The 24,917-nt window shown below is 37.2% G+C and overlaps 1 protein-coding gene across 10 annotated transcripts in view; it reads right to left on the reverse strand.

Moving 5' to 3' along the window:
• Positions 1 to 24,917, reverse strand: part of ATRX (ATRX chromatin remodeler) — a 245,445-nt gene that overhangs the window by 175,423 nt on the left and 45,105 nt on the right. For 9 of the 10 annotated variants that reach the window (XM_057537600.1, XM_057537595.1, XM_057537594.1 and 6 more), the window contains one exon: positions 13,802 to 13,914. The exons of the other annotated variant lie outside the window; for it this stretch is intronic. In XM_057537600.1, the coding sequence (XP_057393583.1) occupies positions 13,802 to 13,914 (113 nt within the window). The remainder of the gene's footprint in view (positions 1 to 13,801; positions 13,915 to 24,917) is intronic. 10 annotated transcript variants of the gene reach the window in all.

Below are 24,917 nucleotides of genomic sequence, written 5' to 3' on the forward strand. Positions count from 1 at the left end.
GGGTTCAAGCCCCAATCTGAGGTGTACGGTTTCACAGTGAAACTAACGTGAATGATACTATAATGATAGATAGATGTCATTATACATTTGTCAAAATCCCTAGAATGTACAACATCAAGAGTGAAATACAATGCAAACTATGGGTTTTAGATGATAATGACTTGTCACTGTAGGTTCATCAACTGTAACAGATGTACAACTGTGGTGCAGGATGTTTACAGTGGGGGAGGCTGTGCATGTGTGTGGACGCATAATAGAAAATTTCTGTACTTTCCACTCAATTTTTCTGTGTACCTAAAACTGCTCTAAAGAATATAATTTATTTTTTAAAACTCTTAATAAAGGGAACTTCCACAACAAGCTACAAAGTACCCAGAGGTAACATCATACTTAATGGTAAAAGACTGAATGCTTTCGCTCTAAGATCAGAATAAGAGAAGGAAATCCTCTCCTGCCACTTCCATTTAACATTGTAATGGAAATACTAGCCAGAGCAAGTAAGCAAGAGAAAAGAAATAAAAGGCAGCCAGACTGAAAAGGAAGAAGTAAAACTGTCTTTGGAGACATTATCTTGAATAGAGAAAGTCCCAAGAAATCCATTAAAAATATTAGAACTAATAAATGAGTTCAGAAAGGTTGAAGGATGTGAGAACAATATACAAAAGTAAACTGTATTTCTGTGCACTTGCAAAGAATGATCTGAAAATAAAGAAAACAATCCATTTATAATACCATCAAAAAGAATAAAATGCTTAGGAATAAATTTAACAAGAGAAGTTAAAAACTTATACTCTGAAAACTACAAAACATCATTGAAAGAAATTAAAGACTTAAATCAATGGTAAAACACTGCATGGTCATGAAACAGAAGACAACATTAAGATGGCAATACTCTGCAAATTGATCTACAATTTTTAAAAAAAAGGCAATCCCTGTCAGAATCTCACTTGACTTCTTTGTAGAAATTGACAAGCTCATTCTAAAATTCATGTAGAATTAAAATGGACCCAGAATAGTCAAAACAACCTTCAAAAGGAAAAACAAAATAGGAAGACTCGCACTTCAAGATTTTAAAACTTAGTGTAAAACAACTATAATCAGTACAGTGTACTACAGGCAAAAGAACAGACACAAGAATCAGTCGAAAAGAAATGAAAGTTCAGAAATAAACCCATATATCTATGGTCAACTGATTTCCAACAGCATGCCAAGACCATTCAAAAGGGAGAGAATAGTCTTTTCAACAAACAGTATGGCACAACTGTGTATCCACATGCAAAAAGTTAAATTGGAGACCTGCCTTACACCACATACAAAAATTAACTCTAAATGCATCATTAAAAACCTAAACATAAGAGCCTAAACTATAAAACTCTCTGAAGAAAATATTGGGGTAAATCTTTGTGACCCCAGATTTAGAAATAGATCCTTAGACATGACACCATAAATATGAGCAACAAGAATAAAAATAGATACGCTGGACTTTATCAAAACTAAAAACATTTGTGCTTCGAAGGACATCATCAAGAAAATTAAAGAAATACACACATATACACAACAGAATGCTATTCAGCCTTAAAAGGGAAGAAAATTTTGATACATGCTACAACACTGATTAACCTTGAAGACATTATGCCAAGTGAATTAAGCCAGACACAAAAGGACAAATACCGTATGACCCCACTTATATGACGTTCCTAAAGTAGTCATATTCATAGAGAAAGTACGTAGAATAGTGGTTGCCAAGGACTGGGGGTAAAGGGGATTGGGAAGCTAGTGATTTTAATGTGTACAGAGTTTCGGGTAGAGAAGACAAAAAAGTTCTGGAGATGGATGGTAGTGATGGTTACACAACAGTGTGAATGTACTTAATGCCATAGAACTGTATACTTAAAATTGGTTAAAATAGTAAATTTTATATTATGTATATTTTATCATAATAAAAGTCTAGAATACATAAATAATTCTTATAAATCAATGATAAAAAGACAAACACCCAATTAAAAATGAGCAAAGGATCTAAATAGATAATTCTCCAAGGAATATATACAAACTACCAATAAGCACATGAAGAGATGCTCAACATCATTAACCATTAGGCAAAATGAAAACCAAAACCATAATAAGACACGACTTCACATGTACTAGGATGGCTAAAATTAAAAAGTCAGATAACAACTACTGTTAGCAAGGATGCAGAGAAATCAGAATCCTCATACACTGCTGGGGGGAATGTGCAATGGTGTAGCCACTTTGGGAAACAGTTTGGTATTTCCTCAAAGGATTTAACAGAGTTACCATATAACTCAGCAATTCCACTCCTAGGTATATAACCAAGAGAAATGAAAATATATGGCCACACACAAACTTGTTTACAAATGTTTATAGTAGCATTATTCATAATAGCCAAAAGGTAGAAATAAGATGTTATTGTCCATCAACAAATCAAACAAATGTGGTATATCCATATAAAGGAATGTTATTTGGTCATAAAAAGAAATGAAGTACTAATATGTGCTACAACATAAATACAGCTTGAACACATTATACTAAGTGAAAGAAGCCAGTCACAAAGAACCACATGTAATAGAATGCCATTCATAAGAAAGTCTGAAATAGGGAAATCTATAAAGACAAGAAAGTAGATTAGTGGTTGCTTAAGGCTGGGGGTAGGGGGTGATATCTAAAGAGTACAGAGTTTCTTTTTCAGGTGATAATAACGTTATAAAATTTACTGTGGTGACGGCTGCATGTATTTGTGAACATACTAAAAACTACTGAATTGTACACTTTAAACTGGTGAATTGTATGGTAAGTCAATTATATCTCAATAATGGTGTTAAAAGTTTTATTAGTCATTAGGGAAATGCAAATTAAAACCACACTGAGATATCACTAGATATCTATCAGAATGTCTAAGTATTTTTTAAATAGTGGTAAAACCAAATGCTGGAGAGGATGCAGAGAAATTGATCCTTCTTACATTGTTGTGAGAATATAAAATGGTATAGCCACTCTGGAAAACAATTTAGGAGTGTCCTTAAAAAAAAAAAAATCCCATGCAACCATCCTATGACGCACCAACTGCACTCCTGGGTATTTATCCCAGAGAAATGAAAACTTATGTTGACACAAAAACCTGTACACTAGTGTTTACCAGAAGCTTTATTTGTAACAGCCCAAATCTGGGATCATCCCAGATGTCCCTTAACGGGTAAATGGTTAAACTGTGGTACATCCATACCATAGAAAACTACACATTGCAATAAAAAGGAGAGAACTATTGACACATGCAACGACCTGGCTGAATCCCAAGGGAATTATGCTAAGTGAAAAAACCCAATCCCCAAATGTCATATACTATAGGATTCCATTTATAGAACATGTTTAAAATGAAAAACAATTTAGAAATGGAGGACAAATTAGTGATTTCCAGGTGTTAGGCACAGGTAGGAGTAGGTGTAGGGAGTTGAGCATGATTATAAAAGGGCAAGATGAGGAATATGCATGTTGACTGTGGTGGTGGATACATGAATCAACTCAAGGTAATCAAACTGTATAGAACTTAACAAAAACACAAAAGTACAAGTAAAACTGAGGAAATCTAAATCAGATTGGTAGATATCAATAACGTGGTTAACTGACAATATGTTATACTTTTGTAGAATGTTGCTATCATGAGAAACTGGGAAAAGTGTATAAGAGCTGTGTGTGTTACAACTGCATATGAATCTACATCCATCTCAATAAAAATATCACTTTAGGGAAAAAACTCAGAAAACTAGGGGAGGGGAACTTCCTCAACTTGACAGAATATTTACAAAAATCTTATACAGTAACCATCATACTTAATGGTGAAAGAGCTGAATGCTTTCCCACTAACATCAGAAACACCAAGACGTCTGCTATCATCATTCTTCTTCAACGTAATAATGGAAAATACAGAAAGTCCTACGCAGCATAATGAGGCAAGAAAAGGAATTAAAAGGCAAAGAGATGGAACGGAAGAAATAAACGTGACCCTATTTGCAGACAACCAGATTAGGTAGAAAATTCCAATAAATCTAAAAGATGAAAAAGAAGCTACCTAGAGCAAGTTCACAGGATACAAGGTTGACATAAAAAACATAACTGGGGCTTCCCTGGTGGCGCAGTGGTTGAGAGTCTGCCTGCCAATGCAGGGGACACGGGTTCGAGCCCTGGTCTGGGAGGATCCCACATGCCGCGGAGCAACTGGGCCCGTGAGCCACAACTGCTGAGCCTGCGCGTCTGGAGCCTGTGCTCCGCAACAAGAGAGGCCACGATAGTGAGAGGCCCGCGCACCGCGATGAAGAGTGGCCCCCGCTTGCCGCAACTAGAGGAAGCCCTTGCACAGAAACGAAGACCCAACACAGCCCAAATAAATAAATAAATAATAATTAAAAGTGCTATTAAAAAAAAATACCTGAAAAAACATAACTGAATTCCTGCAATGAACAACTGGAATCTGAAATTTAAAAACCAGGGAATTTAAAATAGCACCACAAAAATGAAGTAAGAAGGTAAAAATGTATCAAAGTACGTGCAAGGTTAGTATATGGCTAACTACAAAACACTGGGCCAATTGAGAGTTTCTATCAACATTTTTTTCTCTGACTATCATTAAACAGTCCTATTCTTTACATGTATTTGGTTGATAACTACACAGATTTATTGGGGAAAGGATCTGAAGAGCAAGTGTTCTGCACACTTTTTATTTTTCAATGTTTTCTGTTCTCAGATTGGATAATTTCTATTAGACTATCATCAAATTTACTGACACTACTACAGCTATCTCTAATCTCCTGTTAAGTACAAACAATGATTTGTTATTCAGAAATTTATTTTTCAGTTCTAGAATTTCAAATTGGTTCTTTTTTACATTTTCTATGTTTGTACTGAGATTTCTTACCTGTCCATTCATCATAAATGTATTTGCTTTATTACACTAAAGCATAGTTGCAATAGCTGATTTAATATTCTTGTTAGCTAATTTCAACATTTGAGACATATGTGGATTGTCTCTACTGCTTGCCTTTCCTTTTGAACATGAGTCACAATTTCCTCTTTTTATTTCAGATTGGGTACTGGACATTTTTAAAGATACAGTGAAAAAACACTGCATGCTGTTACAGTTGATATTTTTGTTAATAGCAGATAGTCAACTTACCTGAAATCAAACCCCAAAATATATACCCTCTAGTGTAAGAAGCTGAAAGCTTTATTCTGTTCTTTTAGCCCTAACTGGGCTACCTAGAATCTGGGCTGCACTTGTGATTCAACCAGATATGGCAAGAGTTTTTGCAGGTTCCGGAGCTCCCAAACTGTAGCTCTCTTCTAGGTGGGATCTCCTCTCTCATTTTACTAAACCTACTGTCGTCTCCCTAAATTCCTTTATGCCTCATCAAGAATGCAGGTTTCCATTCAACTCTTTTAACTGAAGAATAATTAACTTAATATATTAGTTTTAGGTGCACAACATAGTGATTCAATATTTTATAGGTTACAAAATGACCACCTCTACAAGCCTAGTTATCATCTGTCACCATACAAAGTTATTACAATATCAATGACTATTAATTTTTCTTTAAATGTTTGATAGAATTCACCTATGAAGCCAACTGCTCTTCAACTTTTGTTTGTTGGAAGTTTTTTGATTACTAATTGAACTTCATTAGTAATCAGTCCGTTCAGATTTTGTATTTGTCCATGATTCAGTCTTGAAAATTGTAAGTTTCTAGGAATTTATCCATTTCTCCGATGTTGTCCAATTTGTTGGCACAGTAGTCTCTTAGGATTCATTGCATTGATGTGGTATAAGTTGTTACTTTTCCTCTTTCCTTTCTCATTTTATTTATTTGGACTCTCTTTTTTTTCATGATGAGTCTGACTTAAGCTTTTTCAATTTTGTTTACATTTTCAAAAAAAAAACTAGCTCGTAGTTTCATTGATCTTTTCTATTATTTTTTAGTCTCTATTTCATTTATTTCTGCCCTGATCTTTATGGTTTATTTCCTTCTACTAACTTTGGGTTTTGTTTGTTCTTCTTTTTCTAGCTCCTTTATATGTAAGAAAAGCATGGTCCTCAAAAGGAAATCTATAAATTAGACTTCCTCAAAATTTAAAACTTTCACTCTGCAAAAGACCCTGTTAAGAGGAAGAAGACGAGCTATCAGTTGCATTATTTCCAATCTGACCTTTATTATTTCCTTCCTTTCACTAAGTCGAGGCTTGTTTTGTTCTTCTTTTTCTAGTCCCTTTAAATGTAAAGCTACATTTTTTTTAATTTGAGATTTTTCTTTTTTCTTGAAGTAGGCCTGTATCACTATAATCTTCCCTCTTGGAACTGCTTTTGCTGCATCCCATAGATTTTGGAAAGTTGTGTTTCCATTTTCATGTGTCTCAAGGTATTTTTTTAATTTCCTCTTTGATTTCTTCGTTGATGCATTGGTTTTGTAGCATTTTGTTTAGTACCCCAGCTTTCTTTTCATTTCCTTTTGCATTGAATACCTTTTTCTATCCCTTCAGTATCACTCTGTTTGTCTTTAGATCTGAAGTGAGTCTCTTGTAGGCAGCATATAAATGGGTCTTGTTTTTTAATCCATTCAGCCATCTCTATTTTGATTGGAGCATTTAGTCAATTTATATTTAAAGTGGTTATTGATAAGGATGTACTTATTGCCATTTTGTTAATTATTTTCTGCTTGTTTTTGTAGTTATTCTCTATTCCTTTCTTCTCTTGGTTTCTTCCCTCGTAGTTTTCTTTTTTTTGTAATATTTTGTTAACTTATTTTTTGGCTGCCTTGGGTCTTAGCTGCGGCGCGCGGGCTTCTCTCTAGTTGTGGCGTGTGGTCTCTCTAGTTGCAGCACACGGGCTCAGTAGTTGCAGCGCGCAGACTTAGTTGCCCCGTGGCATGTGGCATCTTAGTTCCCTGACCAGGGATCAAACCCACGTCCCCTGCCTTCCAATGCACTGGACCACCAGGGAAGTCTCTTCCCTTGTAGTTTGATGATTTTCTTTATGTTTGGGCTCCCTTATTTTTTGTTTATCTACTGTAGGTTTTGGGTTTGCAGTTACCATCAGGTTGATACGTGTGCACACATACACACACACACACATTGATTTAATTTAGGCTGATAGTTGCTTAAGTTCAAATATATTCTGAAAATACTACATTTTTACTACCCCCCCAACACTTTTTTTTTAATTATTAGCACCTTTAATTATTATTTTTTTATTTTTTTGGCTGTGTTGGGTCTTCGTTTCTGTGCGAGGGCTTTCTCTAGTTGTGGCAAGTGGGGGCCACTCTTCATCGCCGTGCACGGGCCTCTCACTATCACGGCCTCTCTTGTTGCGGAGCACAGGCTCCAGACGCGCAGGCTCAGCAGTTGTGGCTCACGGGCCCAGTTGCTCTGCGGCACGTGGGATCCTCCCAGACCAGGGCTCGAACCCGTGTCCCCCGCATCGGCAGGCAGATTCTCAACCACTGCGCCACCAGGGAAGCCTGATTCTGACATGATATTTTACAACTTTATATTTTGTGTATCCCTTAGCTACTTATTGTAGTTATAGTTGATTTTACTACTTTTTGTCTTTTAACCTTCCTACTAGCTTTATAAGTGGCTGATTTACTATATATTTACCTTTACCAGTGAGATTTTTTTCTTTCATATATTTTCTTATTTCTAGCTATTGCCTTTTCTTTTCCACCTAAGAAGACGTTTTAACATTTCTTGTAAGGCCATTTTAGTGGTGCTGAACTCCTTTAGGTTTTGCTTGCCTGGGAAACTCCATCTCTCCTTCAATTCTGAATGATAACCTTGCCAGGTAGAGTATTCTTGGTTGGAAGTTTTTTTACTTTCAGTACTTTAAATATATCATGCCACCCCCTTCTGGCTTGCAGAGTTTCTGCTGAAAAATCAGCTAATAATTTTATGGGATTTTCCTTGTATATGATTAGTTGTTTTTCTCCTGCTGCCCATAAAATTCTCTCTTTATCTTTTGCCATTTTACTTACATGTCTTGGTGTGGATCTCTTTGGGTTCACCTTGTTTGGGACTCTGTGATTCCTGTACCTAGATGTCTGTTTCCTCTCCCAGACTAGGGAAGTTTTCAGACATTATTTCTTTAAATAAATTTTTTGTCCCTTTCTCTCTCTCTTCTCCATCTGAGACCCCTACCCCTACTATGAGAATGTTAGTACTCCTGATGTCCCAGAGATCCCTTAAACTCTCATTTTTTTAAATTCTTCTTTTTTTCTGTTCTGATTGGGTGATTTCCACTATTCTGTCTTCCAGATCACTGATGTGTTCTACTGTATCAACTAATCTGCTGTTAATTTCCTCTATTGTATTTTCCAATATTGTGTTTTTCAGTTCTGACTGGTTCTTTCTTATATTTTCTAACTCTTTGTTGAAGTTCTCACTGTGCTCCTCCATTCTTCTCCCTAGTTTGGTAAGCATCTTTATGACCATTTCTTTGAATTCTTTATCAGGTAAATTACTTATCTCCATTTCATTAAGATTTTTTTCTGCAGTTTTATCTTGTTCTTTCACTTGGAACATATTCCTCTGTCCCCATTTTGTTTGACTTTGTGTTTCTTTCTATACATCAAGCAAAACAGGTACCTCTCCCGGTCCTGAAGGCATAACCTCAGTTAAGAGCATCCCCTGTGTAGTCTGCGTGTGCCAGGCAGCTTTGGCAAGCCGGCTGGAGCCTAATAAGTCATGGGCCGGGGGGTCCTGGGGCACTGTACACTCAGGCTGCCTTGGTAGGACGCCTATAGCTTGTGTGGGCCAGAGGTATGCTGAGGTGGCCTTGGAAGGCCAGCTAGAGAACGTGGACTATGTTCTCACTTGTGCTATCAAGGTAAAGGAGGAAGACAAAAAATGGTGCTCTCTAGCACCTTCAACATTGGAGATAGTTCCAGCAGTTCCCTGCCCATTTAGCAGACACTCTAGGGTTAGTAAGTGGATTTCCTTCATGTACAGTCTAGGTCCCCTTTAAACCACTGTTTTTCCTCTGTGCCCCAGGGGAGGCGGGTCTGTACACAGGCCCCTTAGTGATATCCCTCGCCACGGCAGTACACCACACTGAAGTGGGGTTCCCATCAATACTCTGTCTCTGTGTCTCCTACCAATCTCTATGTGGTCCTTGTATCATTTGTTGTGGAGAAGCTGTTTAATCAGACCTCAGTTCTTCTGCAAGAGGCATTGCTCTTTACGTAGCTGTAGATTCGGTGTGTCTGTGGGGAGGGGTGAGATCAGGGTCTTCCTACACCACCACCTTGACCAAATGCTGAGTTTTATGCTGGTTCAACCTTAGTCGCAAGAAGGCTATCAGAAGTAGTGAGGTTGCAAGCTCAAACAGCATATCCAGAAGGACAGATCTATCCAAGTCTTAAATTCCACTGATGGAGCTAACTGGCACCTTTCCTAAGGAAAAAAGGCTTAACAATTGGGAATTCAGCCATTAATACTTCTTTCTTCCATGGGTTGACCCTACTCCAGTTTGTGTCTGCTTTGTGTCACTGTTCAGTTTCTTCACATCATTGTGTTCCGTATTTTGGCCAGAATTAATAATTGGTATCTGTGAGAGATATCTGTTTATCCATACAGAGCTACTCTGCCACTACCAGAAGCAGAACTCCCCAACTAACTACTGAATATAGAACTGTGACACTATGATGTCATTCTAAAGACAAAAGGAACTTTAAACAAATATTTAACACTAGCTAGGTGTCTTTATTGTGATGGTTTGGTTTGCAAACTTGAAACTACGTGGATACAATGAAGACTGATCAACTGAGTACATAAAACTGAGGATAATGGGAGCCACCTTTCTTTCTGTTGCAGTAAGAAGTTAAAATACAGAAAGAGGAAGACTAGAATGATGTCTGTAGTCCAAAGTAAAACTAAAAGTATCAATATCAGTGCATGAAAACATAACACATATATTGGCTTTCTCTGCTAAAGGGCCTGGAAGCAGACATCCTGGTGGCAATGAGCACATCATACACCCAGATATTGCTTTCTAAATACCATATCCCACTAAAAGGAATCAGAACTCCTTGGAGAAATAACTGATTCCAGGGCTGGGGAAGGGACAGTGCAAAGTAAATAATGAACATCTTGTGAGAGCAGAAAGTAAGAAAGTGCTCAAGGTTGATGAAGACTTGTGAAAAGGTCTGCAGGAGCCATACAAAAGGGGTTCCCACTAGCCAATACTGGTACAAATTGGATATTAAAATAATGACAGTAAGAAAATATTCATGGAAAAAGAAAAAAAATAGTATATACTAATAAAAACAAATGAAAACAGAGCATAGAAATGTAAACTTCTCCCTTATAGTAAAATGCCAACTAAAACATAGGAGGAATGATAGATCAGAACATCATGATTTTGAACCCATCATAGTAACATATCACTGAGCCAAGAATCATGAATGGATGTGGTGTAGGCAGAATTTCTAGGAATGGTCCCCAAGATTTCATGACCCCGAATCTTCAGAACCTGTGAATGTGAGGAAATAACACTCTCATGGTTTTGCTACGTAAAATGGCACAGTTGACCTTAATAATGGGAGCTCACTGGGGAGTGGTGACAAGGAAGGGGTCTAATCTAATCACATGAGACCTTTAAAGTAGAAAAATGACCCCAGCTCACGCAGAAGGTGCAGAGAAGCAAGCAAAAGGATAAGTCAGAGAAATTCAAAGCATGAGAAAGACACAATGTGTTTTTGCTGTCTTTGTAGATGGAGGGGGCCATGTGAGAGGAAATTAAGGAGCTGAGAGGATCCTGGCCAATAGTCAGCAAGAAATGGGGACCTCAGGCCTACAACCACAATGAACTGAATTCTGCCAACAACCTGAATGAGCATGGAAATGGATTTTTCCACAGAGTCTCCAGAAAGGAACATAGTCTTACTGTCACTTTGACTTAGGCATTGTGATTCCCTGAGCAGAGCTCAGCAAAACCCACCTGGACTCCAAACCTACAGAACTATGAGATAATAAATTTGGGTTGGGACTTCCCTGGTGGTGCAGTGGTTAAGAATCCACCTGCCAATGTGGGGGATGCGGGTTTGATCCCTGCTCCAGGAAGACCCCACATGCTGCAGAGCAACTAAGCCCATGTGCCACAACTACTCAGCCTGCGCTCTAGAGTCTGCAAGCCACAACTACTGAGCCCGCATGCCACAACTAGTGAAGCCCACACACCTAGAGTCCTAGAGTCCGTGCTCCGCAACAAGGGAAGCCACTGCAATGAGAAGCCTGCACACCACAACGAAGAGTAGACCCCGCTCGCCACAACTAGAGAAAGCCCATGTGCAGCAACAAAGACCCAATGCAGCCATAAATAAATAAATAATTTGGGTTGTTTTAAGCTGCCAAGTTTGTGGTAATTTGCAGTAAGAAACCATAAAAGCTAACTTCTGATGATGAAAAGAATACCTAAGTTTATTTCAAAGTAATCTTCAACAAATTACTTATTAGTTACAAAGGAATAAATCACACCTTTACAGTGGCTTAACCTAGAAAAACAACCATAACCAAATAACCTAAGTTAACATCACCAATAAACGGGGAGATTACATCACGTGCCTTGTGATATGATGTATGGACAAGAACATAACGCCACTTACATGGCAATCCTGCCAAAAATTAAAAATCCCAATCTAATTATAACTAATCAGACAAATCCACATTGAGGGACAACCACCAAAATAATATATCTGTACATTTGAAAAATGTTACGGTTCCAGCTTGTTTCAGATTTGAAAAGGCTAAAGACCAAATAACTATATACATTGTGGCATCTTCAACTGGATCCTGGACTTGGGGGGGAAAGTTACCTATGAAAACACTGTTGGGGCAATTTATGAATTAAGACTACAGACTGTGGATTAGATAAAAGTACATATTTCATTTTATTCACCTATTTATCCCTCCCATTGTTATTTGTAACTTCCTGTATTTTGGTGTCACCATTCCGAATTATTTTCCTTCTCATTTAAGAAAACCCTTTTGGGGCTTCCCTGGTGGCGCAGTGGTTGAGAATCCGCCTGTCAATGCAGGGGACACGGGTTCGAGCCCTGGTCTGGGAAGATCCCACATGCCGCAGAGCAACTAGGCCCGTGAGCCACAATTACTGAGCCTGCGCTTCTGGAGCCTGTGCTCCGCAACAGGAGAGGCCACGATAGTGAGAGGTCCGCGCACGGCGATGAAGAGTGGCCCCCACTTGCCGCAACTAGAGAAAGCCCTCGCTCAGAAACGAAGACCCAACACAGCCATAAATAAATAAATAAATAAATCATTAAAAAAAAAGATAAAAAAAAAAGAAAAAAAGAAAACCCTTTAGTATTTCCTCTAGTGTCGGTGTGCTGACATCAAGTTCTCACTTTTTATCTTTATTCCACCTTCACTTTTCAAAGATGTTTTCACTGAGAAAACTTCGACGCTGGCAATTATTTGCACTTGTCACTTTAAATAAATCATTTCTTCATCATCCAGCTTCTAACATTCCTGTCATCAAATGAGCTATCAGTGTTATTGTTGTTCAGAAACATTCAACATTCAAAAAGCAACGACATTTTTCCTCTGGCTGCTCCTAAGATTGTTCTCTTTGTTTTCGTTCTTTAGGAGTTTAATTATGATATTCATAGTTGTAGTTTTCTATTTATCCTGCGTGGGGTTCACAGTGTTTCATGAATCTACGGCTTGATGTCTTTCTTCACTTTTATAAAATGCTCAGCAAGGGACTTCCCTGGTGGTCCGGTGGTAAAGAACCCGCCTTACAATGCAGGGGATGCAGGTTCGATCTCTGGTCAGGGAGCTAAGATCCCACATGCCACAGGGCAACTAAGCCCACGTGCCACAACTACTGAGCTTGCGCACCTCAACAAGAGAGCCTGCGTGCCGCAAACTACAGAGCCCACGTGCCCTGGAGTCTGCGCGCCACAACTAGAGAAGAGAAAATCCTCACGCCACAACTAGAAAGAAGCCCAAGCACCACAATGAAAGAGCCGGCACACTGCAACTAAGTCCCGACACAGACAAAAATAAACAAAATAAATAAATAATAAATAAATCTTTAAACAAAAAAAAGAAAATGCTCAGTGAATATCTCGTCAAACTCAGCTTCTGACCCATTCTCTCTTTTCTCCTTCTGGTACTCTAATTACACATATGGCTGAACTTTTCACTGTGATCTACCACTCTTCACCCTTTTTGTACATATTGTGTTTGTGTGCAAGTACGTGCGTGTGTGTGTGTATTCACCTCTTATATATGTGGCTACCCTTAAAAACCTCAAAACAAATTATGGTAATCATCATATATGATACAAGATACTTTTAAAAAGGAAAAAGGGAGGTAGAGAGGAGATGTTGTTTTTTATTAAAAAAAATTTATGTACCAAATCTACTCAAAGAAGTTATCAAACAACATAAAAATGTAACTCATAATACACGAATAACTTCTAGGATAATATATTTCTGTACTATTCCTACAACTTCTAATACTACCTATTTTAAACAGTTAACATTCATCACCCACCTCTATAAAACATTTCCATTACACACAAAACCCTAAGTATATGCTTCTCTAAGCACCTATAACCATAAAACCTTACACTTCTTACTTATCTGAATTAAAATCTCAAGTATCAGATATTATCTAACTACTAGATACACAGGGGCTATTAAAGACTTTAATAACTGCACCTGCTCAAAAATAAACGGAAAATAGACTAGAAGATGTTACACATCCTTTTTCAATTTACCTGTGCTTTGGTTCATCGCAAGTCTTGGAGGAGAACTTGTTTCTTCAGATTCTTCTGATGAGTGTGCCAGAAAGTCATGAAGCTTCTGCACCAATGTATTCAACTTGCTTTCACTGTCAAAATAAAAATTTTAAGAATATCCTAACTTACCAGGTCATATATTAAATTAAATATAAAGTTTAACAAACTGAAAATATATGTACACTGTAAGTGGTCTGAAAGAATGCATACTCAAAATAAGAATTAAAGAAAATGAATTTTCTTTATTTCACTGAGGATATGAAAACATGAGTAACAAAATCTACCTGTACACTTATCTACAATCAAAGTATAATTCAAGGACTGTGATAAACCATAATGGAAAAGAATATGAAAAAGAATGTATATATATGCATATATGTATATCTGAATCACTTTGCTGTACACCTGAAACTAACACATTGTTAATCAACTATACTCCAATATAAAATTAAATTTTTTTAAAAAGTATAATTCAAGGACTGTGATAAACCATAATAGAAAAGAATATGAAAAAGAATGCATCTATATGCATATATGTATAACTGAATCACTTTGCTGTACAACAGAAATTAACACAACACTGTAAAATAACTATACTTGAATAAAATAAATTAAAAAATAAAAAAGTACTATTCAAGGAAAATGCTGGTAGTATGAGATTTTGCTTTACATCATTTAAAATAATAATCCAGTAATTTATCAAATATATTTCCTGAGCACTTAGTCTCTGGAAGCCTTCAGTAGTTCTTTTGTTTATTATTCTATTTTCTGCTTAGAACAGAATAAATGTATAAATGACAAACACTAAGATGAATAAAACATAGAACAGGACCTAGAAGAGCTCACAGATTCCCAAGGAAATATTTATGTAACTAAATTATTACAGCATATCCTATTAAGTTACGTAATAAGTGTATCTGTAATCCAACAAACAGGGTTAAAAAAGTTAAAAGTTTAAAATGCAGAAAATAAACATATACCCCATTTCTAATAAAAGATTTCCTAAACTTAAAAGCAAGAAAGAAAATAGATAAAACTGATTTCATTGGAATTCAAAACTTCTGTGTATGAAAAGATACCATCAAGAAAGTGAAGAGACAACCCACATAGCTGATGACAACTATTTTCAAACCATATATCTGAAAAGGCATTAATAATCCTTTTATAAAATATATACCCTTTTAATAATGTAAAGAATTCTTACAATTAAACAGTAAAAAAGCAAACCCAATTTGAAATGGGTTTTTTTTAAACATTTAACCTTACTAATTTTTTTTTAAGTTTAATTTTTATTTATTTATTTATTTATTTATGGCTGTGCTGGGTCTTCGTTTCTGTGCGAGGGCTTTCTCTAGTTGTGGCAAGTGGGGGCCACTCCTCATCACGGTGCGCGGGCCTCTCATTATCGCAGCCTCTCTTGTTGTGGAGCACAGGCTCCAGACGCGCAGGCTCAGTAATTGTGGCTCACGGGCCTAGTTGCTCCGCGGCATGTGGGATCCTCCCAGACCAGGGCTCGAACCCCTGTCCCCTGCATTGGCAGGCAGACTCTCAACCACTGCGCCACCAGGGAAGCCCCCGAAATGGGTTTTAAAGAACTTAGATATACAACAACTCAACAACAAAAAACCAAACAACCCAATTGAAAAATGGGCAGAAGACCTAAATAGACATTTCTCCAAAGAAGACATACAGATGGCCAGCAGGCACATGAAAAGATGCTCAACATCGCAAATTATTAGAGAAATGTAAATCAAAACTACAATGCAGTACCACCTCATACCAGTCAGAATGGCCATCATTAAAAAGTCTACAAATAACAAATGATGGAGAGGGTGTGGAGAAAAGGGAACCCTCCTACACTGTTGGTAGGAATATAAGTTGGTATAGCCACTGTGGAAAACAGTATGGAGGTTCCTCAGAAAACTAAAATAGAATTACCATATGATCCAGCAATCCTACTCTTGGGCATATATCCAGACAAAACTATAATTCAAAAAGATACATGCACCCCTATGTTCATAGCAGCACTATTCACAATAGCCAAAACATGGAAACAACCTAAATGTCCACTGACAGATGAATGGATAAAGAAGATGTGGTACATATATACAATGAAATACTACTTAGCCATAAAAAAGAACAAAATCGGGCTTCCCTGGTGGCGCAGTGGTTGAGAGTCTGCCTGCCAATGCAGGGGACACGGGTTCGAGCCCTGGTCTGAGAAGATCCCACATGCCGAAGAGCAACTAGGCCCGTGAGCCACAGTTACTGAGCCTGCGCGTCTGGAGCCTGTGCTCCGCAACAAGAGAGGTCACGACAGTGAGAGGCCCGCGCACCGCGATGAAGAGTGGCCCCCACTTGCCACAACTAGAGAAAGCCCTCACACAGAAACGAAGACCCAACACAGCCATAAATAAATAAATAAATAAACCCAAAGTTTAAAAAAAAAAAGAAAAAAAAATTATATTTAAAAAAAAAAAAGGAACAAAATCATGCCATTTGCAGCAACACGCATGCAACTAGAGATCACCATACTAAGTGAAGTAACTCAGGAAGAGAAAGACAAATACCACATGATATCACTTATATGTGGAATCTAAAATATGACATAAATGAACCTATGTATGAAACAAAAACAGAACCACAGACATAGAGAGCAGACTGGTGGTTGTCAAGGGGGAGGGGGTTGGGGGAGGGATAGGGTGGGAGGTTGGGGGTAGCAGATGTAAGATTTTATATATAGAATGGATAAACAACAAGGTCCTACTGTATAGCACAGAGAACTATATTCAATATCCTATGATAGACCATAATGGAAAAGAATATTTTTAAAAAAGAATGTATATATATGTATAACTGAATCACTTTGCTGTGCAGCAGAAATCAATACAACATTGTAAGTCAATTATACCTCGATAAAAAAAAGAAGTTAGATATACAATTCTAAGAATATACACAAATAGGAAGCACATGAAAAAATGCTCAAGATTGTTAATCATTAGAGCAAAATATAAATCAAAACCACAATGAGATACTATTTTACACTCTTTAGAATGGATATGATAATAATTTTTTAAAAATAAGGGTTGGCAAGGATGTAAAGAAATTGGAACTCACATACATTGCTGGTGGGAATGTAAAATGGGACAGTCAGTATGAAAAACATTTTAGTAGTAATTCAAAAAGTTAAACACAGAGTTACCAAATAACCCAGCAATTCCACTCCTAGATATATACCCAAGAGAATGAAAACATATGCCCACACTCAAAAAACTATACACAAAAGTTCATAGCAGCAATATTCATAACAGCCAAAAAGTGAAAAGTACCCAAATATCCATCAACTGATGAAGAGACAATGGGATATTATACCCCAATTAAAAGGAATGAAATATTCATCTATACTAAGCATGGATGAACCTTGGAAACTTTGTGCTAAAAAATGCAGACACAAATTCCTACGTATTGGATGATTCCATTTATATATGTAAAATGTCCAAGTAGGCAAATCCACAGAGGCAGAAAGTAGATTAGTGGGTGCCAGGGGATAAAGGAAGGGGGAAATTGGGTGGTATGGGTTACCTTTTGGGGGCAATGAAAATATTCTAAAATTAGAAAGTGGTGACAATTGTACAATATTGTGCATTTAGTAAAAACTTTAAAAACTAAATTATATACTAAAATGGTTTAAATGGTTAATTTTATTTTATGTGAATTTCACCTCAATGGAAAATGCAAAATACAGAAAGGAATACAAGAATGTATCTGAGTAATAAAACTTTACATAAGAAATAAAACTTGTGCATGCAACCTCCAAAAACATAACCAAAATTTAATAGGCAAACTCATCTGAAAATAAAGAGATAAAGATTCTTATTATACTAAATAATACTGGGAATTCCCTGGTGGTCAAGTGGTTAGGACTCCATGCTTCCACTGCAGAGGGCACGGGTTTGATCCCTGGTGGGGGAACTAAGATCCCGCATGCCATGTGGCATGGCCAAAAAATAATAACAATACTAAATTCCCAGTAGATAAATGATTAAAAGACAAAAAAATTTTTAAAAAGGGAATATAACTGTGTAACAAAAGAAAATGGGAGAAAAAGCACTCCAACCTCACTAACCATCAAAAGAATGCACATTAAAACACTAGGAAACAGGTAACATCTCGGTCAGGCCTTCATGGGCCAGATACCACCCTGATTCAAGCAGGGTGCTGGGCTCCAAACCCAGTGGCCCCTCTGTACCATTTTTCTACGTTTGGTTAGGAAGAACCCAAGATATTTAGTGAATGAAAAAGAAATGAAATTAACAGGCATACTGCAACTAGACATTGTGTGTGGGATTTTGGTTGTTTTGATGGCGAGCGTTGTTTTAAATAATCTGGAAACAAACTTGACTCTAGAATATAGGTACCAAGAGGGTATGGTTTCTACTTTTTGCCATAACCTTCCTTTGGAAATGAGTCAGACGTACAAAAAAACTATCATCAAGTCACTCAGTATCCTTAATCTTCAATTAGAGAATGGAACCAGAGGAAAAGATGCTACATGTCAACCAATGGCACACAATATTCCTGGTAACCAAAATTTAAAAATAAGAATGAACGATGTCATTCTCCATCTTGTTCCATCAACAGATTACCAAACAGCAAAAGTGTTGTACTTTAGAAATGAAAGAGTACAGCAAACCAGCATAATGATGATTATCGCACTCATTCCTAGAATTCACAGCAATCCAACCACAAAGCCAGCTATCACGTGAATTCATACTGTAGCTGAACAAGGTCAAGACTATGCATAAATCAATGAAGCCCATTAATAGTAACTCAATATGCAAAAATTAAAACAAGAGGATACAATCAGAACTTTTTTGTTCTCTGAAGGACAGCATTCTTAGGAATGAACATATTTGTGTAATATTACACATTATGAGACCAGCTAGAAGTCCAATGATGAAAAAAAATCTGATACTTAAAAAATTTGCCCACTCATTTCAAAAATCTTCTCTAAGGGCAGATGTGATATTTGGAAATAGCCAAATGTCATTTAGAGTCAAGTATGGTGAATAATGAAAGATTATCAGGTGCATTAAAGTTAGTTTTTGCCAAAATCCAAAGTATTCCTGAAGACTTAATTTCTTGCATGTCTTCTAAATTGGTTACACAAGGAGAGTTCTTGAAGTATCCTCAGGAATGACATCATCATTGGTTTCAGTATGGCCTCCAAGGGTGACTATTTAGAAGGGAAATATTCATTCATTTATAAAAACTCTGATGTCAGCATTTAAAATCTGCCTCATTTCTAGAGTCTTACATTGGAGATGGTCCTTGGAATTAAGTCTTATTTGTGGAAATGATATTTTAAACACACCAAATAAACTGTTTAAAAGACAACACTTATCAACCCTTTTGTAAATTGAAGGATCTTTTCCTAAGGCAAAACTGCACCCATTAACTTATCAGTTTTATAATTGTGAACTATTCTAAGTTATTTTTATTAAATCCAGACGTGGCTGTCACGCTCTTCCTCCTCCACCAAAATGTGAAGCTTACTCCACCAGTACTATACATTACTTAATTCTAGGTTCTAGGTATAAGTCCTTAAAATGATCCTTAAGAGTAGTTAAAAATCTTGATTGAAGAAGAATCTGATCAGCCTTCATACTCACAAACACACAATTACAACATGGGCTTGATGTAAATGACCAATGACATCTAATCTACCTATCTTCAAGAGGAACAAAAAAATTCTAAATTCCTAATGTAAGCTAACCATATCATAAATGACTGGATTTCAGACAAGTTTTAAGTACTAATGTCAGTGTTTTTAACTATGGGCCATTTTCTTCACCCTGAATGTTTTATAACATTTCTTCCATGAGAAATGTGGACTTCTAAAAATTACTAGTGTTTCACCTCTTTTGCATTATTTGGAGAAGTATATGTGTAAAGGAGCTGGCCTTTTTTAAATTAAACTTTTCATTTTGAGATAATCGTAGATTCACATGCAGTTGTAAGAAAGATCCTGTGTATGCATTACCCAGTCTTCCACAATGGTAACATCCTAAACTATTTTTCGGGAATTCCCTGGTTGGCCAGTGGTTAGGACACAGTGCTTTCCCTACTGTGGGCCCAAATTCAATCCCTGTTTGGGGCACTAATATCCCACGAACCTCACGGCATGGCCAAACAAAAACAAAACAGAGGGATTAACCAAGATGGCGGAGTAGAAGGACGTGCTCTCACTCCCTCTTGCAAGAGCACCAGAATCACAACTGGCTGCTGGACAATCATCGACAGGAAGACACTGGAACTCACCAAGGAGGATACCCCACGTCCAAGGACAGAGGAGAAGCCACAGTGAGATGGTAGGAGGGGCGCAATCACATCAAGCCTCTTAGATAGCCTCAACCACCAGAGGACAGACAGCAGAAGCAAGAAAAACTACAATCCTGCAGCCGGTGGACCAAAACCCACAGTTACAGAAAGACAGACAAGATGAAAAGGCAGAGGGCTATATATCAGATGAAGGAACAAGAAAAAACCCCAGAAAAACAACTAAATAAAGTGGAGATAGGCAACCTTCCAGAAAAAGAATTCAGAATAATGATAGTGAAGATGATCCAGGACCTCGGAATAAGAATGGAGGCAAAGATTGAAAAGATGCAAGAAATGATTAACAAAGACCTAGAAGAATTAAAGAACAAACAAACAGAGATGACCAATACAATAACTGAAATGAAAACTACACTAGAAGGAATCAATAGCAGAATAACTGAGGCAGAAGAACGGTTAAGTGACCTGGAAGACAGAATGGTGGAATTCACTGCTGCGGAACAGACTAAAGAAAAAAGAATGAAAAGAAATGAAGACAGCCTAAGAGACCTCTGGGACAACATTAAACGCACCAACATTCGCATTATAGGGGTCCCAGAAGGAGAAGAGAGAGAGAAAGGGCCAGAGAAAATATTTGAAGAGATTATAGTCGAAAACTTCCCTAACATAGGAAAGGAAATAGTCATCCAAGTCCAGGAAGCACAGAGAGTCCCATACAGGATAAACCCAAGGAGAAACACGCCAAGACACATAGTAATCAAAGTGTCAAAAATTAAAGACAGGGCTTCCCTGGTGGCGCAGTGGTTGAGAATCTGCCTGCCAACGCAGGGGACACGGGTTCGAGCCCTGGTCTGGGAAGATCCCACATGCCACGGAGCAACTGGGCCCGTGAGCCACAATTACTGAGCCTGCGCGTCTGGAGCCTGTGCTCCGCAACAAGAGAGGCCGCGATGGTGAGAGGCCCGCGCACCGCGATGAAGAGTGGTCCCCACTTGCCGCAACTAGAGAAAGCCCTCGCACAGAAACGAAGACTCAACACAGTCATAAATAAATAAAAGAACGTGAATTTCTTTAAAAAAAAAAAAAAAAAAAAAAAAATTAAAGACAAAGAAAAATTATTGAAAGCAGCAAGGGAAAAACGACAAATAACATAAAAGGGAACTCCCATAAGATTAACAGCTGATTCTCAGCAGAAACTCTACAAGCCAGAAGGGAGTGGCATGATATACTTAAAGTGATGAAAGGGAAGAAGCTACAACCAAGATTACTCTACCCAACAAGGATCTCATTTAGATTTGATGGAGAAATCAAAAGCTTTACAGACAAGCAAAAGCTAAGAGAATTCAGCACCACCAAACCAGCTCTACAACAAATGCTAAAGGAACTTCTCTAAGTGGGAAACACAAGAGAAGAAAAGGACCTACAAAAACAAACCCAAAACAATTAAGAAAATGGTCTTAGGAACATACATATCGATAACTACCTTAAACGTGAATGGATTAAATGCTCCAACCAAAAGACACAGGCTTGCTGAATGGATACAAAACCAAGACCCATATATATGCTGTCTACAAGAGACCCACTTTAGATCTAGGGACACATACAGACTGAAAGTAAGGGGATGGAAAAAGATATTCCATGCAAATGAAAATCAAAAGAAAGCTTGAGTAGCTATACTCATATCAGATAAAATAGACTTTAAAGTAAAGAATGTTACAAGAGACAAAGAAGGACACTACATAATGATCAAGGGATCAATCCAAGAAGAAGATATAACAATTATAAATATATATGCACCCAACATAGGAGCACCTCAATACATAAGGCAACTGCTAACAGCCATAAAAGAGGAAATTGACAGTAACACAGTAATAGTGGGGGACTTTAACACCTCACTTACACCAATGGACAGATCATCCAAAATGAAAATAAATAAGGAAACAGAAGCTTTAAATGACACAATAGACCAGATAGATTTAATTGATATTTATAGGACATTCCATCCAAAAACAGCAGATCACACGTTCTTCTCAAGTGCGCACGGAACATTCTCCAGGATAGATCACATCTTGGGTCACAAATCAAGCCTCAGTAAATTTAAGAAAATTGAAATCATATCAAGCATCTTTTCTGACCACAATGCTATGAGATTAGAAATGAATTACAGGGAAAAAAACGTAAAAAAGACAAACACATGGAGGCTAAACAATACGTTACTAAATAACCAAGAGATCACTGAAGAAATCAAAGAGGAAATAAAAAAATACCTAGAGACAAATGACAATGAAAACACGAAGACCCAAAACCTATGGGATGCAGCAAAAGCAGTTCTAAGAGGGAAGTTTATAGCTATACAAGCCTACCTAAAGAAACAAGAAAAATCTCAAGTAAACAATCTAACCTTACACCTAAAGAAACTAGAGAAAGAAGAACAAACAAAACCCAAAGTTAGCAGAAGGAAAGAAATCATGAAGATCAGAGCAGAAATAAATGAAATAGAAACAAAGAAAACAATAGCAAAGATCAATAAAACTAAAAGCTGGTTCTTTGAGAAGATAAACAAAATTGCTAAGCCATTAGCCAGACTCATCAAGAAAAAGAGGGAGAGGACTCAAATCAATAAAATCAGAAATGAACAAGGAGAAGTTACAACAGAAACTGCAGAAATACAAAGCATCCTAAGAGACTACTACAAACAACTTTATGCCAATAAAATGGACAACCTGGAAGAAATGGACAAATTCTTAGAAAGGTATAACCTTCCAAGATTGAACCAGGAAGAAATAGAAAATATGAACAGACCAATCACAAACAATGAAATTGAAACTGTGATTAAAAATCTTCCAACAAACAAAAGTCCAGGACCAGATGGCTTCACAGGTGAATTCTGTCAAACATTTAGAGAAGAGCTAACATCTATCCTTCTCAACCTCTTCCAAAAAATTGCAGAGGAAGGAACACTCCCAAACGCATTCTATGAGGCCACCATCACCCTGATACCAAAACCAGACAAAGACACTACAAAGAAAGAAAATTACAGACCAATATCACTGATGAATATAGATGCAAAAATCCTCAACAAAATACTAGCAAACAGAATCCAACAACACATTAAAAGGATCATACACCACGATCAAGTGGGATTTATCCCAGGGATGCAAGGATTCTTCAATATACGCAAATCAATCAATGTGATACACCATATTAACAAATTGAAGAAGAAAAACCATATGATCATCTCAATAGATGCAGAAAAAGCTTTTGACAAAATTCAACACCCATTTAGGATAAAAACTCTCCAGAAAGTGGGCATAGAGGGAACCTACCTCAACATAATAAAGGCCATATATGACAAACCCACAGCAAACATCATTCTCAATGGTGAAAAACTGAAAGCATTTCCTCTAAGATCAGGAACGAGACAAGGATGTCCACTCTCACCACTATTATTCAACATAGTTCTGGAAGTCCTAGCCACGGCAATCAGAGAAGAAAAAGAAATAAAAGGAATACAAATTGGAAAAGAGGAAGTAAAACTGTCACTGTTTGCGGATGACATGATACTATACATAGAGAATCCTAAAACTGCCACCAGAAAACTGCTAGAGCTAATTAATGAATATGGTAAAGTTGCAGGATACAAAATTAATGCACAGAAATCTCTTGCATTCCTATACACTAATGATGAAAAATCTGAAAGAGAAATTATGGAAACACTCCCATTTACCATTGCAACAAAAAGAATAAAATACCTAGGAATAAACCTACCTAGGGAGACAAAAGACCTATATGCAGAAAACTATAAGACACTGATGAAAGAAATTAAAGATGATACCAACAGATGGAGAGATATACCATGTTCTTGGATTGGAAGAATCAACATTGTGAAAATGACTATACTACCCAAAGCAATCTACAGATTCAATGAAATCCCTATCAAATTACCAATGGCATTTTTTACGGAACTAGAACAAATCATCTTAAAATTTGTATGGAGACACAAAAGACCCCAAATAGCCAAAGCAGTCTTGAGGGGAAAAAACGGAGCTGGAGGAATCAGACTCCCTGACTTCAGACTATACTACAAAGCTACAGTAATCAAGACAATATGGTACTGGCACAAAAACAGAAACATAGATCAATGGAACAAGATAGAAAGCCCAGAGATAAACCCACGCACCTATGGTCAACTAATCTATGACAAAGGAGGCAAAGATATACAATGGACAAAAGACAGTCTCTTCAATAAGTGGTGCTGGGAAAACTGGACAGCTACATGTAAAAGAATGAAATTAGAATACTCCCTAACACCATACACAAAAATAAACTCAAAATGGATTTGAGACCTAAATGTAAGACTGGACACTATAAAACTCTTAGAGGAAAACATAGGAAGAACACTCTTTGACATAAATCACAGCAAGATCTTTTTTGATCCACCTCCTAGAGTAATGGAAATAAAAACAAAAATAAACAAATGGGACCTAATGAAACTTCAAAGCTTTTGCACAGCAAAGGAAACCATAAACAAGACGAAAAGACAACCCTCAGAATGGGAGAAAATATTTGCAAACGAATCAACGGACAAAGGATTAATCTCCAAAATATATAAACAGCTCATTCAGCTCAATATTAAAGAAACAAACACCCCAATCCAAAAATGGGCAGAAGACCTAAATAGACATTTCTCCAAAGAAGACATACAGACGGCCACGAAGCACATGAAAAGATGCTCAACATCACTAATTATTAGAGA

The sequence above is a fragment of the Balaenoptera acutorostrata genome, chromosome X (genome assembly GCF_949987535.1).
Source record: "Balaenoptera acutorostrata chromosome X, mBalAcu1.1, whole genome shotgun sequence".
Lineage (NCBI taxonomy): Eukaryota > Metazoa > Chordata > Mammalia > Artiodactyla > Balaenopteridae > Balaenoptera > Balaenoptera acutorostrata.